This window comes from Nanorana parkeri, unplaced genomic scaffold (genome assembly GCF_000935625.1).
Source record: "Nanorana parkeri isolate BGI_ZX_2015 unplaced genomic scaffold, ASM93562v1 scaffold1383, whole genome shotgun sequence".
NCBI classification, from domain to species: Eukaryota; Metazoa; Chordata; class Amphibia; order Anura; family Dicroglossidae; genus Nanorana; species Nanorana parkeri.
The window spans coordinates 336,573-357,551 of NW_017307651.1; the positions used below are offsets into that span (position 1 = coordinate 336,573).

General features: G+C 41.9%; 1 protein-coding gene across 3 annotated transcripts in view; it reads right to left on the reverse strand.

Moving 5' to 3' along the window:
• RNF44 (ring finger protein 44) overlaps positions 1-20,979 on the reverse strand; it is a 28,428-nt gene that overhangs the window by 3,327 nt on the left and 4,122 nt on the right. For 2 of the 3 annotated variants that reach the window (XM_018569730.1, XM_018569731.1), the window contains exons 2-9: positions 13,041-13,219; positions 11,071-11,272; positions 7,578-7,742; positions 5,576-5,743; positions 2,327-2,488; positions 2,026-2,141; positions 1,796-1,883; positions 486-607 (exon numbers count right to left, since the gene is read on the reverse strand). In XM_018569730.1, coding sequence (XP_018425232.1) covers positions 486-607; positions 1,796-1,883; positions 2,026-2,141; positions 2,327-2,488; positions 5,576-5,743; positions 7,578-7,742; positions 11,071-11,272; positions 13,041-13,144 — 1,127 coding nt within the window. In that variant the 5' untranslated portion in view covers positions 13,145-13,219. Of the gene's footprint in view, positions 1-485; positions 608-1,795; positions 1,884-2,025; positions 2,142-2,326; positions 2,489-5,575; positions 5,744-7,577; positions 7,743-11,070; positions 11,273-13,014; positions 13,220-20,979 lie in introns of those variants that run through there. The other variant, XM_018569732.1, reaches the window with a different exon arrangement.

Below are 20,979 nucleotides of genomic sequence, written 5' to 3' on the forward strand. Positions count from 1 at the left end.
CACTGAACCATGTGTAATCTTTCATAGAGCGGATAGATGAATGGATTACATTGTTATATCTTAAAACAGCATATTCTTTCTTTAGGGCCCATTCACACCACATCATCTCCAGACCAGATTGTTTCCAGGCCAGACCATAAGTGGTCCAGAAAATGGTGTGAACCTGCCCTTAGCGAGTTCTGCCTCACTGCATAGGTGAGTGCAGGTCCATGTTTCTCTGTACAATTTGTGCACCCGTATACATAACTTTTTGTAGTCCGCTTCTTTTCTTACTTTAGATCAGTGTATTATAGAGTTTTAGATCTTTTGTGTTTGCACTCATTTCCTATAAAATTAAAATTTCCCATGAATGAAAGCATGCGTTATTACAATTCATGTAATAAAAATGGGAGTTTTTAAAAACAAATATTTATAGAATTGTTTGGGAATATAGGAACATGAACACAGATGATAGGGAGGTAGAAACATCTCCCTCAAATACTCACAACGTCTGCTCGGACTGGTGGCTCTCAAGGTTGAAGCGGTATGATGGAAGCTGTTCAATGTTGGCTTTGGTGAGTCCACGGGGTTTTGCCTCTCCTAAGCGTTCAGCTAAGTTAAGCAATGCCTAAAAAGAAAGATCAAACTCACTGAATAAGAAAGTCCAAGATCTCACTGGCAATCAATCAGTTGAATGTAGAACAACATCCCACACTGTGTGTGGCTGGCCAACTGAGATAAGCTGCAGAAAGCAAGAGACCTGCAGATAGCCCTCAGACCATTAAGCTGCAACCCCTGTGACCTGGCGTTTACAGGGTGCTGGGCAGTTCCTAGATATGGTGCAGTGCGAGTTAGCAGGCTATTTCTAGATTAATAGGGAAATTACATACAATGTCACAAAGCTATCAAGTATGTCAAACAATATAGTAATGTAGATTTTAGCTACTATAAATATGGCTGAATATAAAAAACAAACTTGTGTAAGGAAGGGTACGTTTTATTAGCGATAAAACAATTATTTATTAAATGTCTTGAACTGGCCAAGGACCATAAAATGATGGTAAAAGGGTCACACGCAACCCAGAAAACACCTGCTTTACACAACAGGACTGAATGGTGCCATAGGGAAGATGACACTGGTTAGTGCCCATACTGTAAAAAAAGGTGCATTTTTTCCACAACGTTGTGCCTCCAAAAGGAAGGAAGATTTTTATAATGGGTTATAACGGATATATGGATCTAAACTATGGAAAATGCATATAATGAATTCAGAGTCAAACCAACCTTGGCTGTCCTGAATGGCTCTTATTCTACCTTAAAATTTGGTCTCGAGTATATGTTGGTCCGTTGGATTTAGATCTTGCTTTACTTTCCTTCTTATGGTACAGTAAGGGACGCAAGGCCCCCACCAGCCCCTTCGCATCCTTTTCCCCCCGTCTTTCTTTGCTTATATTACTTCTTCTCTAGTCCTTCCTTGCATTCATCGCTACCTGCATTAGGCGATACTGGCACTGGTAACCATAACCGCCTGCCCTCGACATGCCCCCCTTAGCCATACTGCTTTGGCGAGATATTTTGGGTTGGAATTGTGGCTTAGTTGCTTATTCTTTTGTCATTCCCCTTGTTCACTGATCTATTTTATCGATCAATCTATCGAGTGTTAATTTGGATTGTTATCTCTGCAAATTACATATTGTTATTACATATTGGTTTTCTGCATATCCTTTAATTTGTTCATGTTACACCATTGCAGTGTGGCGTTTGGGTTACCTTGTTACTTTTTAATAAAATTCTTGTAAAACAAAGTCAAACCAACCTCATAGTTCTCCATTTCCACATCGTCCACATCCAAATCCAAACTGATTGCTGGGCCAACAGAAGTGGGAGATACAGGAAGCATGGAACTAGAAGAAGCATGTGAACAAAAGCATGATTCAAAACACACAAATCATTTTTTTTGCACAGAAAGAGAATAACATTTTAAGTATAGCAATGTCCCCATCACTGAAACAAATAAAGACTGCGGGGTTTACAAGAAATACTCACAGAAAGTAGGGGAGAAAGCTGGGATAATATGAAGGAGGCAGTGCAGGAGGCGGCAGTGGTTGCTGTAGGCGATATCGTTGGGCATTTATTCGCCGTGGCATCAAATGGGCATATGGCTGCAAATTTACATAAGTAAAAACACAATTTTACTCCAAAGAACAAAAAGCGCAAATTCACAAGCAAAGCAAATTGACAAAAAAAACATGGAGAATACTATGTATTCTCAATTTAAAAGTAAATAGTTCTAACTTGTAATAGTCACCAAGTTCTTAACTAAAGAAGTGTCTGACTGTGCACTTACCACTGGAAAGGATAGCTCCTGGTGCAGTGCATCATGGGAGAGGTAATGCATGGGCGCTGAATGGGGTATTGCAGGCACAGGGTGAGAGTGGTGGAATGGGAAATTGCCCATGTGATGTTGGTCCCCTCGAAGATCTAACTCATTGTCTATCCTCTGCAGTGGCTAGATGGTGAAAATAAAGAAGATTAAAGAAAATGAGCCATGCTAAATAAAAACAGTAATATGAATGCTATGGCAATAGTGAAATTTACAATATGATGTACAGTTAAGCAATACATCTGCCTCTCTAGACCTCTTAATGAAAAACATTAAAATCTATCTAAAGCCAAAACCTTTTAGTTTTACATCAGTTTAGCTTAGTTTGGGATTTTTAGCAAAAGTGGGGGAAAGGTCTGCTTTAGAAAATGCATACAAGAAATTAGAATATTCATAAAAAGAGCAGTGCAACGTTTGTATGATTTCACTAAAGATCGCAATAGCTTGGATGCCGAAATTAAATCATATTACATTCATTGGGTAAACAAACATTTTACTTTTACTTACAATGACTGTTTTTCCACTTCCTGGTTGAGGGAGGTACTGGTGATGTAACCCTGGGCTCACAGATGCATCCTGGAAAGGCTACATAACCCGTGCCTTCCGGGAAATCTCACCTCTAAACTGTATTAGAACTCACAAGATCTTGGAGGAAATGCATTTTTTCCCCTTCACATGTTCCAGGGGGCCGACCCAGAGTTCCAGGAAGTAAAGGGAGATGAATTTATCTGCCCCTAGTAAATATGACTAGCGTGAGAAGAATGGGGAGGTACAGAAAAATATGGTATGTAAAGAATAAAAATTCTACAATCATCTTTAAAAGAGAACTATGGGGTAAACTTTTTATCCCATAGTTCTCCTGAGGAGCATGGGAGGACATATATTAACCTCCTCCAGTTACCCAAAGCTCAGTATAAAGCAAGCTACAGCTTGCTGTATACTTAAAGTGCCGCAGTCGGGACGGATCCCGACAATACTGTCGAGATCCACCCAGCCAGCTGATTGATAGCGAGCTCTGTCTATCCAGAGGCAGAGCCAGCTGTGCCCACACCCTCCCCGTCCATTCCTCCAGTCAGCGCTGGAGGATCAGAGAGAGGAGGGGGGAATCCCTGTGGGGAGCCGTGACCGACAGTCACTGCTCTCTGCAGTGAGATGACTGGGAAATGAGTGAGCGATGGTATGTGTTCGCTCACTTCCCGATCAATAGAGCCGACCTGTGACAGTTTCAATGTCACACGTCGGCTCCAACTATGAGGATGAGTGGAAATCACACCTCATAATTCTCCTTTAAGTATATGTTTGTAGATTGCCATTTCTAAAAAGGTGCCTTGCTGTAATATTGAAAGTATTTTGATCACATTATTTGTAACTACCAGTCAACCAACTAAGGTGCGTATCAAAGTAATATTTGGTTTATTAAACAACATTTATTAGCATTCATTGTAAAGGATGGCAGAATCTTCCGCTGGCAGACAATTCTCAGTACAAATAACACAGGTTATACCATATTACAGCGTAACCCTAAACAGCACTTTACATGAACCAATAGGGCATATGGCAGCATTTGTAAATTACATTTCTTTTTTATTGGCATGAATAAAAACTCCTGCCTGGCAATTCCTAGACTAGGCAGTCTAAACCACATGGCCTTTGGCTACCAAATCGGTTTTGCAGAATCTATTTTTTCATGTAAAAAGTTAAAGTGCATCTAGACCCAAAAACAAAAATGTTATACATTGAAGCTTTCAGGTTTTTATATGAGGTTATTTGTGTTTTAGAAAGTACTGCTTTCAATAAAAGTTTTAAAATAATCCCATATTTGTTAAAAATGCCCTTTACTTTTCAAGGATAGTATTAAAGAGAACATAGTTTAGTAAAGAAGTGTCTTGTTTTTACATTTTCTAAGGTAATTAGATAGTGAACGTTGTAATGTTCTGGAGTAGGCAATGTCTACATCCCATTTTGGTTATTTTCACTCATAAGACACAGTGAGAGACTTTCAATAGTTAGTCTTTGGCACTCACTGCTCCAAGCTCATTCCCATGATATTGTCGGCCATTGTCGGTTGAGATTGTCGGCCATCACGGGAGTGAGCTTAGAGCGGTGGCTACACACAGGGACCATGGAAACAAAAGTAGCCACCCTCCAGAAGGAAGGACAGTGTCAGCATGAATTCAGAGATGATTTGAGGATCTACAGCTGACTGATGGGGAATGGACAGACCAGTACATCATCATCAGTGTGTTCTGCTGTCCTAGGAGCATGCCCAGGCAGCACTGTGCAAAGCAAAAGAGCTTCCTTATCCAGTGTGAGCATTGCTGTGCACATACAAACACGTCATCAATTTATGCTACCATAAAATCAATGACTATGTAGTAAAAGAATGGTAAGAATGACTGTAGCTCACCTATACCCATCCAGATAGGTTCCTTTTAAATCACCTACTTTAAATCTCAAAATATGCACCAGATGGAGATCTCTATTGTACCAACACAGCCAATTTTAGGAATCGGGGGTAAAATAGGATTTTGTACTTGACTTAAAAACCTATTCTTGGAGTATATTGAGGGACAAGGAAAAACAATCTGGTGATGCTGGCACCTACAGAAGGACTAGACACTGACACTAAAAAAATACAGGCCTGCCCAGAATAAGCCCTCCTACTAACAGCATGCATCAATATTGTAACAAAATAGTACCAAGAGCACAATCAAACAAAAACGAGTTGGGATCTGTGTCCCTCAATAGACTCCAATAAAAGGTTTTACAATGAGTATAAAATTAGAATTTTTACTTAACTGTAAACTCCTTTTCTTGGAGTACAGTACAAGACTTTGTCACAGAACATGGATTATATGCAGCTAACTTCACAAGACTGGACACTGGCAGCAAAAGAATCGCCTTTGCAGCCTTAGAGATCTTAAAAAGGACCCATGACTTAAAAGGAGAACTATGGAGGAGTGATTTTAGTAGATTTACTAGAAGAAAGGTGATGTTAGTAGAACGATGCTGTAAAGGTGCAAAAAGTGTTACCATATATATAAGCCCTGACAGAATTTATGGTCAGTTTCCTCAGGTTTGGATATTGGGAGCATCATGCTTTATTATCTAGCTGGATGTAGAATCCTATGCAGTAAACAAGGTGTTGAGAAGCACGTACAGATTTCAATTTAAGCCAACATATTAAAAATGACACTTTATCCTGGTACTTACCACTCTCTGTGGCTGCACCGTAACAAATGGGGTCAGAGAGGCCAAATGAGGCGGCTGGTGTGGTGGCAGCGGTGGGTGAGGGTGCAAGATGTAATGCTCGCTGGATAAGAGAGGAGGAAATGGCTGGTACGAAACAGGAAGCTGCTGCATGGTGCACCCTGGGATGATCTTTAAGAAAAACACAACTGGTTACTGCTTCAAACAATATAATATATGTCTAGTCAATACTTCAATGAATATATAGATTTTATTAATGATACATGTCTGTTGTACACTGCCTGGCAAAAAAAAAAAAACACCCTAATATTTAGTTTGACCACCATTAGCTTTGATTACGGCACACATTTACCATGGCATTGTTTCAATAGGCTTATGCAATGTCCCAACATTTATTTACACCCAGAGCTGCATTCATTTTTCCACCAGTGATGGGAAAGTAGGACCACTGTGTAAAATCTTCTCCAGCACATCTCAAACATTCTCAATGGCGTTAAGGTTTGGTCTCTGTGGTACCCAATCCATGTGTGAAAATTATGTTTCATACTCCCTCAACCACTCTTTCACAATATAAACCTAATGAATCCTGGTACTGTCATCTTAAAAATATGCCTGTGCCATCTGGGAAAAAAAAAATCCATTGATAAAAAAAACCTGGTCATTCAGTATATTTAGAAAGGCAGCTGACCTAATTTTCTGGGCACATAGCACTGCTGAACCTAGACCTGACCAACTGACGCAACCCCAGATCATAACACTGCCCGAAATCCAGGCGCCGACTCTTTTGTACTTTGTCCCATTGATAAAATATAAATTGCTCAAGTCTAACAATTTCCACAAATATATATATTTTTTTTAACAGACAGTACTTTGCTTTTTCAGGGCAAAGAAACATGTCTATTTTGCAGCAGGAAGGCTCATACATACCTTCCATATTATTTTCCTGCCTCCCTATTAACCAACTGGAGCACAACCTAGTGTTTTTTGGGGAATGGAGGTGCATATGACTCTCTCTCTCTCCTGCCTTTCAACAGTACAGGTAACCACCAGGCCAGGGTGCTGCCATTTTGGGGAAAGGAGAGGGTACTTGGCTCTGTGTAAGTTCCAAACCAGTGTTAAAAAACAGGATGACGGGGAAGTGCGTGCAAATATGAACTCCTCACCCTCCATGTCTTAGAGTGAACCGGTTAATTTACCCTTAAAAGGCAAACTACAAGTTTGCTTTAAGATGTTTAAAATTGAAAAGGTTTCTAAAAGGTTCAAGAGACACCGTCACTGAAACTATTAACCATTCTCAACTATTGTTAAAACTAGTGAAATCTGGGTCTCTGTTTTCACAAATCATAAACCTTAAAAACACTGCACTATAGACGAGTCAAGCAGTGCTAAAATCGCACCATAGTCAAAGAGCTCTATGGTTTTCTGGAATGGTACAAATCCATTCCCCCTCCTGATGCAAACCAAAAAAATGTGTAGCCATGCACAGCTGCTCCAGATTTTGTCTGCTCTGGTTTTGATAAATTCCCCTCTGTATATGTTTGGAATCAAAGGCAAATGCTCAAAACCTTGACCAACAGTACCTGCTCAAGGTACCCATGAACATAGGATGATCCTTGCCTGATCTGGTCAGGAGACATGCTAGATTTTTTTTTTAAACTAGCTTGCTAAGATTTACATAGATGATTGGGTCAGGCTGCATTTGGGACAGCATTTTATGTACACGTATGTTTGTTTCACTTAACAAGAATAGATTGTTCCATGCTTATATTATTCCAGGACATCCAAAGGCCATCTTAATTCTATGGCTAGCTTTAATGACACATTTATAAGTCTCATCAGTCTCTTCTATCCTTTCTCTCAGATAAAGGACAGTTTACATTTACCAGTTTAAACTAAACAGTACAAAACTGAAACAGAACAGTAACTGTCTACCATTAGAACAAAAAATGATATAAAAATAAAACAAAAGATCACAGCAACTAAAGTCATGCTTTTTACCACTTACCGGAGGAGGCAGGCAGCAAAGTGGATAGTGCTGGCTGCTGAACATGACAGAACATGCTGGCAGCTGCTGCGTGCTGCACCCTGGGATGTGTTGCCCAGTGTGCAAAGGGAAACCTTGAGTTACTGTTGTAACAGTATATGAAAGAGGGACAGGTCCCTGGTGCACCTGGAAAATACAAGAGGTCAGAAGTTGTATTAAAAACATACATAAGCATTACTGCCAAAACATAGTTATAGTCTCTGATGGCTATCAATCTTCATGCCTCAAGTCTATCCTAAATGGTCCAGCTTTTTACCCAATCTTCCAGTTTACATCCCAAAGTGATTTTTCCTATGTATTCTGTATGGACAGCGCACTGCAAATCAGCGACAAGGCACTGGAGTGAAAAAGTTATCCACCACTCCTAATCCCTATATTCTGGGTCACCCCTGTAGCTAACCAGGTGCCGATACCAAGCACGGGCTAGACTTCTCCCCAAAGTTTCCATAAATCCAAAAGAAGAAGTCAGCAGCACACTGTAATGTCCATTGTAGGTGAAGCTTTATTGTTCCAGACAAGGAACATGAAGTCCCACCTGGGACCACGCCCACCGATAGGTTTCAGCTTAAACTTGGCTGAATCGTAAACTTGGCTGAATCGTAGAGAACTCTCTACAACTAAGCCCAGGTTTAGGTGAAATGTGTCAGAAGTCCCCTGCAGGGCTTTGTGTTGCTGGTCTAGAATAATAAAGGTTTCATTTACACTGGACTTTACGGTGCTCTTCTGCTGACGCAACATCGAAGTCCAAAATTGTCTCGTGCATTCTTCATAGTCATTTCTGATGAATACATGGTTCACCACACCACCAAAAGCTCAACTGAAAAGCTGCACTAATCCGGTTGCTATAGAAACACATTTTCCTTGCACCTGTCTACCCCTAAGACCTGCACTTGGGTTCTTAATGGTTCTTTCTGTTCAAAGTCACTGGCTAATAAAGCTGTCAGGAGATAGGAGACAAATGTGTTGGTACCCTTATAGCCCATTGAAACAAGTCTTCACGACTCCTTAAAAATTATGGAATTAAAAGCAATTGTCTCGTGTATACCTGCATGACTTCGGAATGCCAGAGTAAAGCAGAGTGAGTGTGAAAATAGATACTTTATTGCTTTTACTACATAGAAATTCTAAAATAAACTGGACGGATTTGATGATGCCTCTAGAAAATATAATAATTGGATTATAGTAAACGAACTGCTTTTTGTAATTAGAATCACACGTCTTCAATCTTGTAATTAGCCGGCCTATTTAAAATGGAGAAAAGTAGTCACTCTTCTGTTTGGCATTTTTGTGTGCAACACACTGAACATAGACCCGAAAAAGCAAAGAAGAAAGTGTTCTAAGAAGAACAGAAAGAAAACTATAGACGAGGATGTCAAAAGGTACTACAAACTAAGACCATCTCCAGGCAACTTGATGTTTCTGTGAATACATCTTTAACCAGTTAACATCCGCGGTGTTAAACCCCCTTCCCATCCAGGCCATTTTTCAGTATTCAGCGCTGCGGTACTTTGACTGACATTTATTCCGTCATGCAGCGCTGTACTGAAATGAATTTTATACCCTTTTTTGGGGACAGATAGAGCTTTCTTTTGGTGGTATTTATTCACCACTGGGGTTTTTATTTTTTTACTATATTAAGGAAAAATCACCGACCGATCAGCGGCTGATCGGTTGTATGTGAAACAGCCGTTAACGGCTGTAGTAACAAGCGGGTCTTTCCTGCCCGGGCGCGCGCGAGCAGGAAAAAAATGCCGTCTGGCGACGGCAACCCGCAGATAGGAGTCAGCCGTCCGTCCGTTTTTTCTTAACGGGCGGATGGCAAGAGGTTAAGAAGAAGTTTAAAAGGTCCATGAAGTGTAGACAACATCCCTGGACATGGCTGCAAGTCGCTTGCTTGCAGTAAATGCCTCTAAAGGTTGTGCAACAACATATTAGTTTAAGGGTTCCATCACTTTTGGTCTTTCCAATTTAATTTGTTTTATTTAAAATAGTCCATTGAACGAAAAATTAAAATTAAAGCCTTAGGTTTATTAGTTATGAAATAGACAAGGATGGATGACAATTACTTTTGTCAGAGAAAAAAAACTGTATTTTCCTTTTTTCATGGGAGAGTACCAACAAATTTGTCCATAATTTTTACCTTGAAACTCAGGGATTTGCAAGCAAAATGATATCTACGATATATTAAACATCCTCACTAACCTTTTATATCCTTCTATATACCCCAGGTCTCTAGCTTTTTTTTTCCCCCTTCTTTCCCAGAGTCAAATTGGAACTTTAAAAAGGAGAACTATGGGGTTACGTCTTTTCCCCATAGTTCTCCTTAGGGTAATGGAAGGACACAAACTAGCGTCCTCCCGTCACCCTAGGCTCAATATACTACGAGCTGTAGCTCGCGGTATACTGAGACGCCGCAGCTGAAGTGGATCCCGACAATTGTGCCGGGATCCGCCCAGCTGCGTGAGTGACAGCTGGCTCTGCCTATCTAGAGGCAGAGCCAGCTGTACCCTCCCCCTCCGATCCCCCAGTCAGCGCTGGCAGATCGGAGCGGGGAGAGGGGAATCCAGCCCCTCCCCTGTCACAGCAGAGAGCCGTGACAGGATCGAGAGGTGAGCGAACGCCGTTATGTGTTCGCTCACCTCCCGATCTACTGAGCAGACCTGTGACAATCTCATTGTCACAGGTCGGCTTAGAACTATGAGGCGAGTGAAAATCACTCACCTCATAGTTCTCCTTTAAGTAGAGATTTAAAAACTGGGTGACCAGACAGGTTCTTATTGCAGAAGAGACATACTAAGCAATGCATCATACTTGCAGATGTCGCATCACTGGAGGGGAGGAGAGTATAGTTTCAGTTTAAATTAGTGCCACCAACTAAGACAGATGCCAGACCACAGATAGAAGGAATACAGGTGAAATTATCTCTAGCCAAAATGTTCTAATTTTGGCTAGAATAGGAACACTTGGTAATTAAACATTGACAATGGTTCTGTGTCCCACTGTAATAAAGTGATGAGAAATCAACATATTTACAGTTTTCACAGGAACAGGAGGGGAAGTCTTTCAATGGGGACACCACAGTTCTCATGACAACGAAGAGGATTTCCCCTAGCTTCCTACACACATCCTGCTCATGGGGGTGCTGACTATCACTTTAATCAAGCATCTAGCAGGCTTTCAACAAGTGCCATACTAGTGTCTACTAGCAGCTTGTTTAAAATGACAGTCCTTTACAAACTGGAGATAAGGCTTGACACAGCTCGCTGTAAACGCTGGTTTTATACAAGCTGAAGTCCAAGTGAACAAAAATCAAATGGTTTATCAAACCAGCATTCACAGGTCTGTAAGGAAGACTGAATAGTGCTGTGCCCATGAAATACATCATAGCATGCTTTTGGATTCTCCGATCTAGTGCCAAGACGTCAATAAAAATAATACCTTGGTCAACTGTTACCTGTTCATGAAGGTCAACCATGAATGGAGTTTGCTGAGTGGAGTGTGAAGCGGGGTGGAGCATTCGTGGTGGAGTGCTGGTGAGGGCGTAAACTCTATGTTCATCTACAGGAAAGAAGGCAGCCCACAAGGAACTATCATCCTGACTGACGATACTCTGTTGAGGTCTGTCCCTCCTTCCCCACTGACGCCTCACTGGAGGGCTGGATGGAGTGAAATAAAAACAATAAATAGTAATGGAACTTAAACAGCAAGGAAGCTTTAGAGAAAAATTATGGGAGCAACTTAAAAAGATTCATGCTAGAACCAATATTTTAGCAGAATGCACTAAAAGAAACGACTATACTTAATTGGCAAAAACATTATTAGAAAGTATTACATGAAACTTTTATAACCAATTGGCAAACACATAATTGTATCATATAATACGACTATAAAAAGGCTCTATCATCTAAATGTGTAAAATTGACACCCATTACAAGAGTGGCTGGCATATGTTTTTCTCCCGCAGGGAGAATGATTTGTGTTCACCAATCCACAGAACAGTTTTTTTCCCAGTGTCTAATGATAAAACACAAGTGTTGGAGCTTCTTGCCTGATTAAAAAACACACTTTCGATACTACAGCTGACAGCAGTCTACTGAACATACACAACATACCAAACGAAAGTTACACATAACTTTAATTTGGTTTTTAGAATACGATTATAACTTATGGTCCTTCAAGCTCCTGTATATCTACCTTATTCCTGGCATGGTTTGATATTTACCATGCTTTCCAATGAACTAATATAGCTGGACTAAGGCCATATCCAACCTATAGAGCTGGCTCAGGTTGCAGCTTGTGACCATTGTCACCAACAAAATTATATTTTATACAATTGCCCTTAGGTTCACCGAGAACCCACAACAACTCATCGGCTAAAATATCCGAAAAACAACAAACACGTGAAAGTAGAAGGGAAGGGGAAAACGGTCTGTAGTTATAGGATGGATAAGAGTTCCATAATACTCTGCACTCTAAAGGTGCCCATACACTGCTCGATTCTCTGCGAGAATTGCGGGAAATCCCGCGATCGTACGAGAATCGAGCAGTGTGAACGAAGACGTGCGACCGTTTCTACTGTACGGTCGCACGTCTTTTGTCGAACCAGCATGCTTGAAAACCCGCCGAGAATCGTACGATTGTCGGCGGGCTTCTAGCCTGCTCGTTTGATAGCTGTGGAACGGGCTGGTGTGCGCACGCGCACACTGCCCGTTCTGCATTGCGGTCATCGGAAGCCCGCCACTCAGCGGGGCGGGCTTTCGATGATCGCAAGTACGATCTGCCCGTCCAAGGTGGGCAGATCGTACGAGCTTTCAATAAGCATACGACCATCGCAAGACAAAAGTCTTGCGATGGTCGTAAGGTGTATGGGCACCTTAAGGGTTGGGGTTACACCCCAACATCCTCTGTATTTAGAAACATTTTATAGTTTTAATTATATACAGCAGCCACTATAAATAAAAAATTAACAAGAGCCATTTGGAGTATTATTCAGCTTAATGCTGGCCTGGGTTAAAAAAAAAAAAAAAAAATACTGTGGCACTGCTTTTACACATTCTCTGCTCTACCTTCCAATAGGTTTACAAACCTTTATGATCAGAATTAATCAGTTATGTTAACCTGCAATTCACTTTGTTTGAAGAACTCTAAAACCGTGTTTGAATCACCCTACTAAAAACTGGTAAACTAAATTATAAATCAACAAAAACGTTAAGAAGCGTGCAAAAGTAATGCCCCTAGGCTTTAAAAGTATATTTGTAATAAAAAAATAAGATGGTAAAAGGAGAGAAAAAAAAAAAACTAGCTTTATAATAAAAAACTTTAGAAGTACAGTCCGATTCTGGTTAAGATTTTAAAACGTAGTGTAGCCTGTGATGCACACTATGTTGGATGGTGATACCTTTTCTAGAGCCCCGCAGCTCCTACCTTCGCCTGAGGTGTGCTGGGGCGCTGCAGGGTCCCAAGAACCTCCGCTGGTTAATGGGCGCTGAAGGAGGCCATCTATTCACTGCCAGCTCCCATGGTCGCATTTGTGATGTCGGGAAGGCAAAGTGGCAAGATGGGCTTTCACGATGCACAGTATCTTCTCTCCTGCCGTCTGCCCTCTGTTAATTAAAATAAATATTTACAAACTGGACAACAAAAGGTTAAAAGAATCAAGCACTCTTATACATGCAGAATTATGAAAGAACATTTTTACATTCTGAACTTTTAAAGTGTAAGGAAAGTTACACAGAATTTAAGGCAGGTAGAGTTCTCACTGAGAATAACGGAGCAATGTCTGCTTGACCACAGACCTGCACAACATGAAGCAGAGGCACATCGACACAAAACTCCCCCCCTTCCTTCTGGGGCGGGAGTGGTGGTGCATTGAAGTCAATGCAGCGCCACGCCCCCTGCCCGCAATGCGATCAGACTCATGTTCTGGTCCAGTGCGAACGCAAAGTTTTGCCACGCGTCAGAGCGCACTGTGGGCAGAGGGGGGGTAGCTGCAGTGCCATTGACCAATACACCAACACTCCCTCTCTCACCCCAGAACGAAGGGAGGGAAGTTTAGTGTGCGATTGCTGTGCGTTCCAGCAGCTACCGCCCTGGAACGCACCGCAGCTGGTGTGAACTCGCCGTAAATCTAAACCTTAAAGCATCTCTGTTGTGAAAATAAAACTGCCCAAAAAAAAAGAAGTCCACTGTAAAGATTTTAAATACTCACCTCTACCAGTCACCGTAATAAAGAGAAACCACCCCTCAAATACTCTTTAGGAGTCAACCCCTCTGGGAGTGTCAGTACCCTGGTTCCCCACTACACAAAGTGGTTTGATCCACTATCACCTACTTCACTAGTGTGTCCTGTAGGATCGTAGATGTTATGAGCAAAACTAGGAACCAAACTCCCCCGAAAATAGATTCTGAAGAATCCTTGGGCAGTGGCCTCTCTTCATTACAGCGGTATGGGTCACTGAAGAGGTAGCATTTAAAGTCTTCCTTCCAAGGGACCCATTCTGGATGCATAATTTAAAGAACTATGGGGTCAGTGTTTTTCCCCATAGTTCTCCTTAGGGTAACGGGAGGACACAAACTAAGACACAGTCTCTTTAAATAACAGGCAAATAAGCAATGTGTTTTAGGCTGGGTTCACACCTAGGCGTATCGAATATGCGCGTTTGTCATGCGATTCGCGGGCTACTTGGCTGTATACCAATGGAAATGCGCGACAAAAACGCCCCAAAGAAGCTCCTGTACTTCTTTGGGCGTAGGACGTTTTGTAGCGCGTTCATACGGCCTGTAATACACCCAGGTGGGAACCATGCCCATAGGCAATAATGGAATTTTCGGTGTTTGAGCGTTTTGCAGAGCGTTCGAACGCGCTACAAAGCGCCCAGGTGTGAACCGGGCCTCAATAGTGCTCAACTCCTCACTGATGATATTTTATATTCATAGTCCCAGTCAGAATACTCTTCACTGAAGCATACTATATCTGCCAATGGAACAGAAATGTATTGCAAGTTTCATTTGCATGGTGAACCCCCCCCCCCCCCAAGGTAAAGATCCCAGATCAATAAAACAAATGTGTCACTTAATGTGCTAAATAAAAATAAACAGTATCACAGATTTAAAGAAAAGGACGTTAAAAATATTTTGCCTGTCAAAAAATTAAACCAAACCTTCATCTGATAATGGCTCCACATCTCCTAGATGCCTTGTGCCATTTTGTTTGACTTCAGTTGCCAGTTTCCTTCCTTAGTTCAGCATACAAGTCGGGTTTCCAATTAGTTAACTTCCTGTCTGCAGGAACCCTACTTGTATATCTTATATTGTGTAGATCCTCAAATCATCTCTGAATTCATGATGACACTGTCCTTCCTTCTGGAGGGTGGCTACTTTTGTTCCCCATGGTCTGTGTGTGTTGTAAAGTAGCCACTGCCCAAAGCTCACTGCTTTGATGGACTACAATCCGAATATAAAGTAGCTAGCTAAATGTGAGACTGTAGTCCACCTGCCAGAAGGTGCATTGGGTTGCCAGTCAAATAATGGTAATGCAGCGCACCTAGATTGCAGTACAGTGCATTTAGCTATATGCTTTTGTGTAAAGAAGCTCTTATAGGCAATCTCTGCAAACAAGCGATTACTGTAGTTTTCAGTGAGACTTCCATAATTGCCAACAGGCAAGTGCGGAAGTAAGGTGATCCAGCTGTCTCAAGTTTGAAGGGTGACTTCTGCAGACTGCATGCTTCAACCCTTTCCATAGACGTTGGATGGGATTCAGATCAGGGCTTATAGAAGGCCACTTCAGAATAGTCCAAGGTTTTTGTTCTTGTGTGCTTTTAGCTGTATGTTTTGGGTCATTATCCTGTTGAAGGACCTATGACTGGCGACTGAGACAGTTTTTGGACATTTCGCTCCAGAAGTCCTTGACAGTTTTGCCATTTATTTGTACCCTTCAGGGTCAAGGCACCTTATTGTCAGACACAGCAAAACAGCACCAAAACATAACTGAGCAGCCTCCTCCATGTTTCACAGTGGGTATGCTGTGCTTTCTTCAAAAGCTTCATTTTTTGTCTGTGACCATAGAGCCTATATGACTTGCCGAAAATCTCCAGTTTTGTCTCATTTGTCCAAAATACATTCTCAAAGAAGCATTGTGGCTTGTCAGGATGTATTTTAGCAAATCTCAGTTTGGCTTTTTTATGTTTTTCTTTCAAGAGTGAATTCTTCCTAGGTCTTCTTCCTTTGAACCCACTGTCGCTTCCTTGGCAATTTTTCTACCAGTCACACTTTTCTGTTCAATCCGGGGTTAATATTTCTCTTGCGGCTGTGCCCAGGGAGGATTGGCTACACTCCCATGGACCTGAATCTTCTTAACATTTAAAAAAGGCAAATGTATGTTGTTATTCAAAATAAATACCAATTTACTGTCTTACAATGCATTGTGAAGCCATTGGTACAAGCATTACCACAACACAGTATGGGAGACATCCCTCAATGACTGATGTTCCTGTAAAGGAGAGGGGCACAACCCATCGTCTGAAAACGAGGGGTCTAAGAGGTAGACAGACTGTTGACCTTTCCAGCGAAGGACTACGATGGTTTCCATCTCCTACAGGTAGCCTGATAAAGCTACATCCAGCCAGATCTTGAAGCAGTTGAGCCTCACAAAGAGATGTTGTTCACCAAGATCCACGACTTCTAGTATCTTCATAGATGGTCGCCTGAAATTCCCCCTTTGGGGAGGGGGCGGGTGCCAGAAAAAAGTACTAGGCTAAATGCAGGAAACAATTCTCTGAGAGGTATCAGGTCTGTGTGAACGACACTCAAGATGTGGATCTCCATTCAGGTTTGGGACAATGGAAGCTGGTTCTAGTTAACCTAGGTCAAAAGGGGAAGGGGAGAGAAAAAGAACACTAGGGGGAACCCTGTACCACTAAGGTTTTAAAGTGCCATAACTCAGGTTGTAGCCTGGTTTTTTAGGAGCTTTCTACAACTGAATGCCTGGATGGCAACTACCCCAGGAGTTGAATGGATGTCCAAAGCCCCCACTTGTTGAAGTAGGCATGCACCTTCTTGGTAAAATTTTACAGGGCTTGGCCAGTTTCTGACCTTGAGCTTTGTGGGCTGAGAGTCAGGCTCCGAAGGTATGGGGTACCTACTCCAAAAGTAAAGGGAGGAGAATGGTACTCCAGGTCAGCCATGGGAAATCTTTATAATATAGCTTCAGCAACAGTAAAAGCCTGACTGTGGTTTTAATCATTCCACGGTCCACTAAACCATATCTGCATTATAACCAACTATATCATAGCCAAGGACTCATGACCTGCAATATATTAAATTTTCTATCAGCAAGGCACATCTTGCCTAGGAAACTTTTGCCCACCCTTCCTTACAAAAGCACTCCAAATATGTCAGATTGCGTGACCACATCCAGTGCACAACCCTCTTCAGATGACCCCCACAGATTTTAAATCGGATTCAGGTCCGGGCTCAGGCTGGGTGATACCCATCTTTGATCTTCTGGTGAAGCCATTCTTTTGTTGATCTGGAGGTACGCTTTGGGTTGTGCTGAAAGGTACAATTCCTCATCTTCAGTTTTTTAGCAGAGGCCAGAAGGTATTGTGTCAAAATTGATTGCTATTTGGAACTGATCATAAGTCCCTCCACCTTGACCACCATACTTCACTGGGGGTATGGAGTTCTTCTGGTGATGTGCAATGTTGTTTTTGCGCCAAACATGCTTTTTGGAACTATGGCCAAAAAGTTTAATCTTAGTCTCATCAGACCATAACACATGTTTCCACATGCTTTTGTCAGACTTAATGTAGTGTATTTGTAGTTGTATTATTATGGTTTTTGCAAAATGTAGCCGGGATTGGATGTTTTTCTTAGAGAAGGCTTCTATCTTGCCACCATACACCACAGCCCGACATATGAAGAGTATATCAGCTGTCATCCATCCAAGTTAATGATCAATGGTGTGTCCAGGGAGAATGATTGTCTCCCAACTGCATTTATTCATATCACATATGATATATGCGTGGTGTGCTTGCCTTCTGCTGCTTTCAAATGCAGCGGCTGTCACCTGATCATTAACCCGAAAGGATGGCACCAACTGCTTGTAAATGGCAGATTAAGGATTCCTGCTGCAGGAAATCACAAGTTCTGACGCAGGAATCCCTAATCACAACTTAAATACAGGTGTGAATGGACCCTAAAAGGTGGAAAAAATTCTGAAGTGATTTACCTTGGTCGGATTTCTTTTTACATCTCAAAACCTGCCATTTTTACAGTAGTGTAAAGATTTATATCTACTGTATATGCAGATGCTAGCAATGCCACATAGGAAACACATTTTGGGGGGGCAGGGAGTTAGTGAGGGCTCTTGGTGCCAGCAGAGCAACAAATTATAAAAGTAAAAGGTATGTGCTGGCATTGTATTCTGTCAGCTATCTGCACCATGTTAATGTAATAGATTTCCAACAGGTTCACTCTGACAGTGATAGAAAATACTCATCATGTGCCAGCTGTGATTTTATTCATAATTTTAGTGGCTACCTGGCTCCTGGGGTAATCCAGGCATGAATGAACCAAATGCTGATTTTACATTTCCAAGTTATTTTGCATAATTGACAAACTATTCTAATAACATTTTCACAACAGTAGTTATCTGATGTAAGAATAGGAATGTACATCTGGAGAACATCATCCAACTCATAATTGAGTTGTAAACTTTTTAAATAATACTAGTACTCCATGGAGGCCCAATTTCTTTTACGACAAAAAAAAAAAGAAAAGAAGAATACTTACATAGGCAGATGGTACAGAAATCTGAAACATACCAGTAATGGTGACTACGTAGCAGTCCTTCTCAATCAGGGTGCTGTTAGGTGCCTTAAAAGGTTTGCACATTGTCATGACTTTCCATGGTCCAGGCAGGCCAGCCACCAGCACCATGGCAACAAATGATGCTAATCTATGAAGCGCTGGATCAATTCAGAAAACAACTCCCACCTTGACTGCCTTTAGGCGTTCCCTAAAGACTCATCTCTTCAGGGAAACCTATCCCACCTCAACCTAACCACTGAACCGTCGCGTTCTCAAACAATTCATCCACACACAGCTACCTCCTCATGTATCATCACTTCCCCCCTCCCTTTTAGATTGTAAGCCGTCACGGGCAGGTGACGTCACACGCCGATATTGGCCCCACCATCTTGGTGTATACCTAGGTATACACCAAGATGGCGGCGCCCAACACGTGCGGTGTTATATGACGTCATGCGCCCTGCCTCCAGAACACGCCAATGGCTGAATCCAAAATACCATAAAAATTTGTTTTGTTTGATGAAACGAATGAAAACTTTTTAGTTTTCGTTCATTTCATGTGAAATTAATTCTTAGTCTTCGCACATGTCTAATAATACTTTTTTAAATAATTTTGTTACATTTTTTTTGTTTTTGTTTACTGTTGGGGGGCTTCGGGGAAATATTAGGGGTCTAAACAGACCCCTGACATTTCCCTTTTAAAATAGAAAAGAAATTGAGGACACCAAATCCTCCATTTCTTTTTCTGTAGCCTCAGCACTCAATGAATGGGAAGCACTCAGTACAGAGGCTCCTCCCCTTTCATTCAGACACCGATAGTAAAACATTTACTATCACCAGGTTCTGAATGGGGAGGAGCCTCTTTACTGAGTGCTTCTCCCCATTGAGGAAATCTTAAATGAACAGGCTGTGATGTAAATCACAGCCTGTTTATTCATAACTGGGGACACATAGTACTATGTGTCCCCAGTTATTTACAAACACTGGAGCGATCAGACGATGGCTGACAGGATGACAGCAGCTCCGTTCTCCTCCCCGCTCAGCCATCCTGACAGCTGCGGGCGCTGCTTCTCTACCCCTCACCGCTTGGCCATTCTGACAGCAGGCAGCGCTCCCTCCTGCACCAGGGAGCACTGTCATGTCGGATGGCCAGCGGTGAGAAGCCGCCCCGAGGACGAGCTGTGTCGACTGCCTGGCGCCTTTGTTGTCATGGCTCCCTGTGCGGCCGCACAGCTCGCACACCCCCTAAGGCCGGCAGCTGTACGTGCGGGCCAATTCGTGTGTGAATGGGGCCTTAAACTAAACCCCTAATCCCTGACACTTCTGGGGGTGTCAGGTCCTGACGATTCTGCTAGCAGCTTTGCTATGCAAGGAAGCAAATTTGAAGACTGGTCGACAGGACAGGCACGTATAAACAGTCTTGTTTTGCTGTTTGTTTGTTTTTTTATTAGTAACAGAGATGCTTTAAAAGCTGACATTCTGGGTATAAAGAAACACAAAAATATCCCATGTATTTAAGACACTTCGTATATTAAAAATGCTGTGTATTTCGTTTCAATTTGCAATATTTATTTTTTTCTAAAGTGTGCAGAAAAAATTTTTTATTTTGAAAATGGGAATTTATGTTCAAAAAATTGCGCAGAAAAAGAAAAAAAAAAAAAAAACAAATGAGAAACTGATATCCCCCATTTTGCTGCAGATATGTGAAGGTAAGTGGTAGGCTACAAGACCATGGGGATCAAAGTGGTAGGCTACAAGACCATGGGAATCAAAGTGGTAGGCTAGAAGACCATGGGAATAAAAGGGATAAGTTAGAAGACCATGGGAATAAAAGGGATAAGCTACAAGACCATGGGGATTAAAGTGGTAGACTACTGAGAAAGCACAATATCTGCCATCCAGCACACTCATAGAAGCAGGAACAGTCAAATCATATCAAGGAAAAGATCCCAGAACAAGGATTTTGCATGACGCCATGCTTTCAAGATCATAGTGCTCGCCATCATTACAGATTTAGGACTAACTCCAGTTGTGTGGCCATCAGTACAAGCAGCAGACTCCACTGCATACTGCGGTGGCAAAACCAAATAATTTCTAGCAGTTGGTGGTGATTTGGATAACTTGGCAAATACTGGCAATTTTAGAGGCCACATTCACACTATTGTATTGCAAAAGTGCACATGAACCTTAAAAGGGAATTTTCTTTTTTTCCATGTAGGACAAAGGAAACGGATCATATAGTCGCCCCTCCACAGCAGCATATACTTACTTTCCTTGCTCCCCCGCCATTCCATCCACCCATTAACTCCCTGGTAAGAAAAGCCTCATGCAAGCTTCATATCAACTTGATGAAGCTCACAAAAGTACAATCGACTTTTTCACTGGCCCCATGTGACGGTGCTTGGCAAACCAGGAGGCACTTAGTCGGACACATAGGAGAAAAGGAGCGAGTCACATGCTCACCTATACCCAGACATCCCTGGTATTTTACTTTCTCCCAGCCGCCAATCAGAGAGGCATGGGAGTAAAGATAAGGTGAGAATTTGCTGCA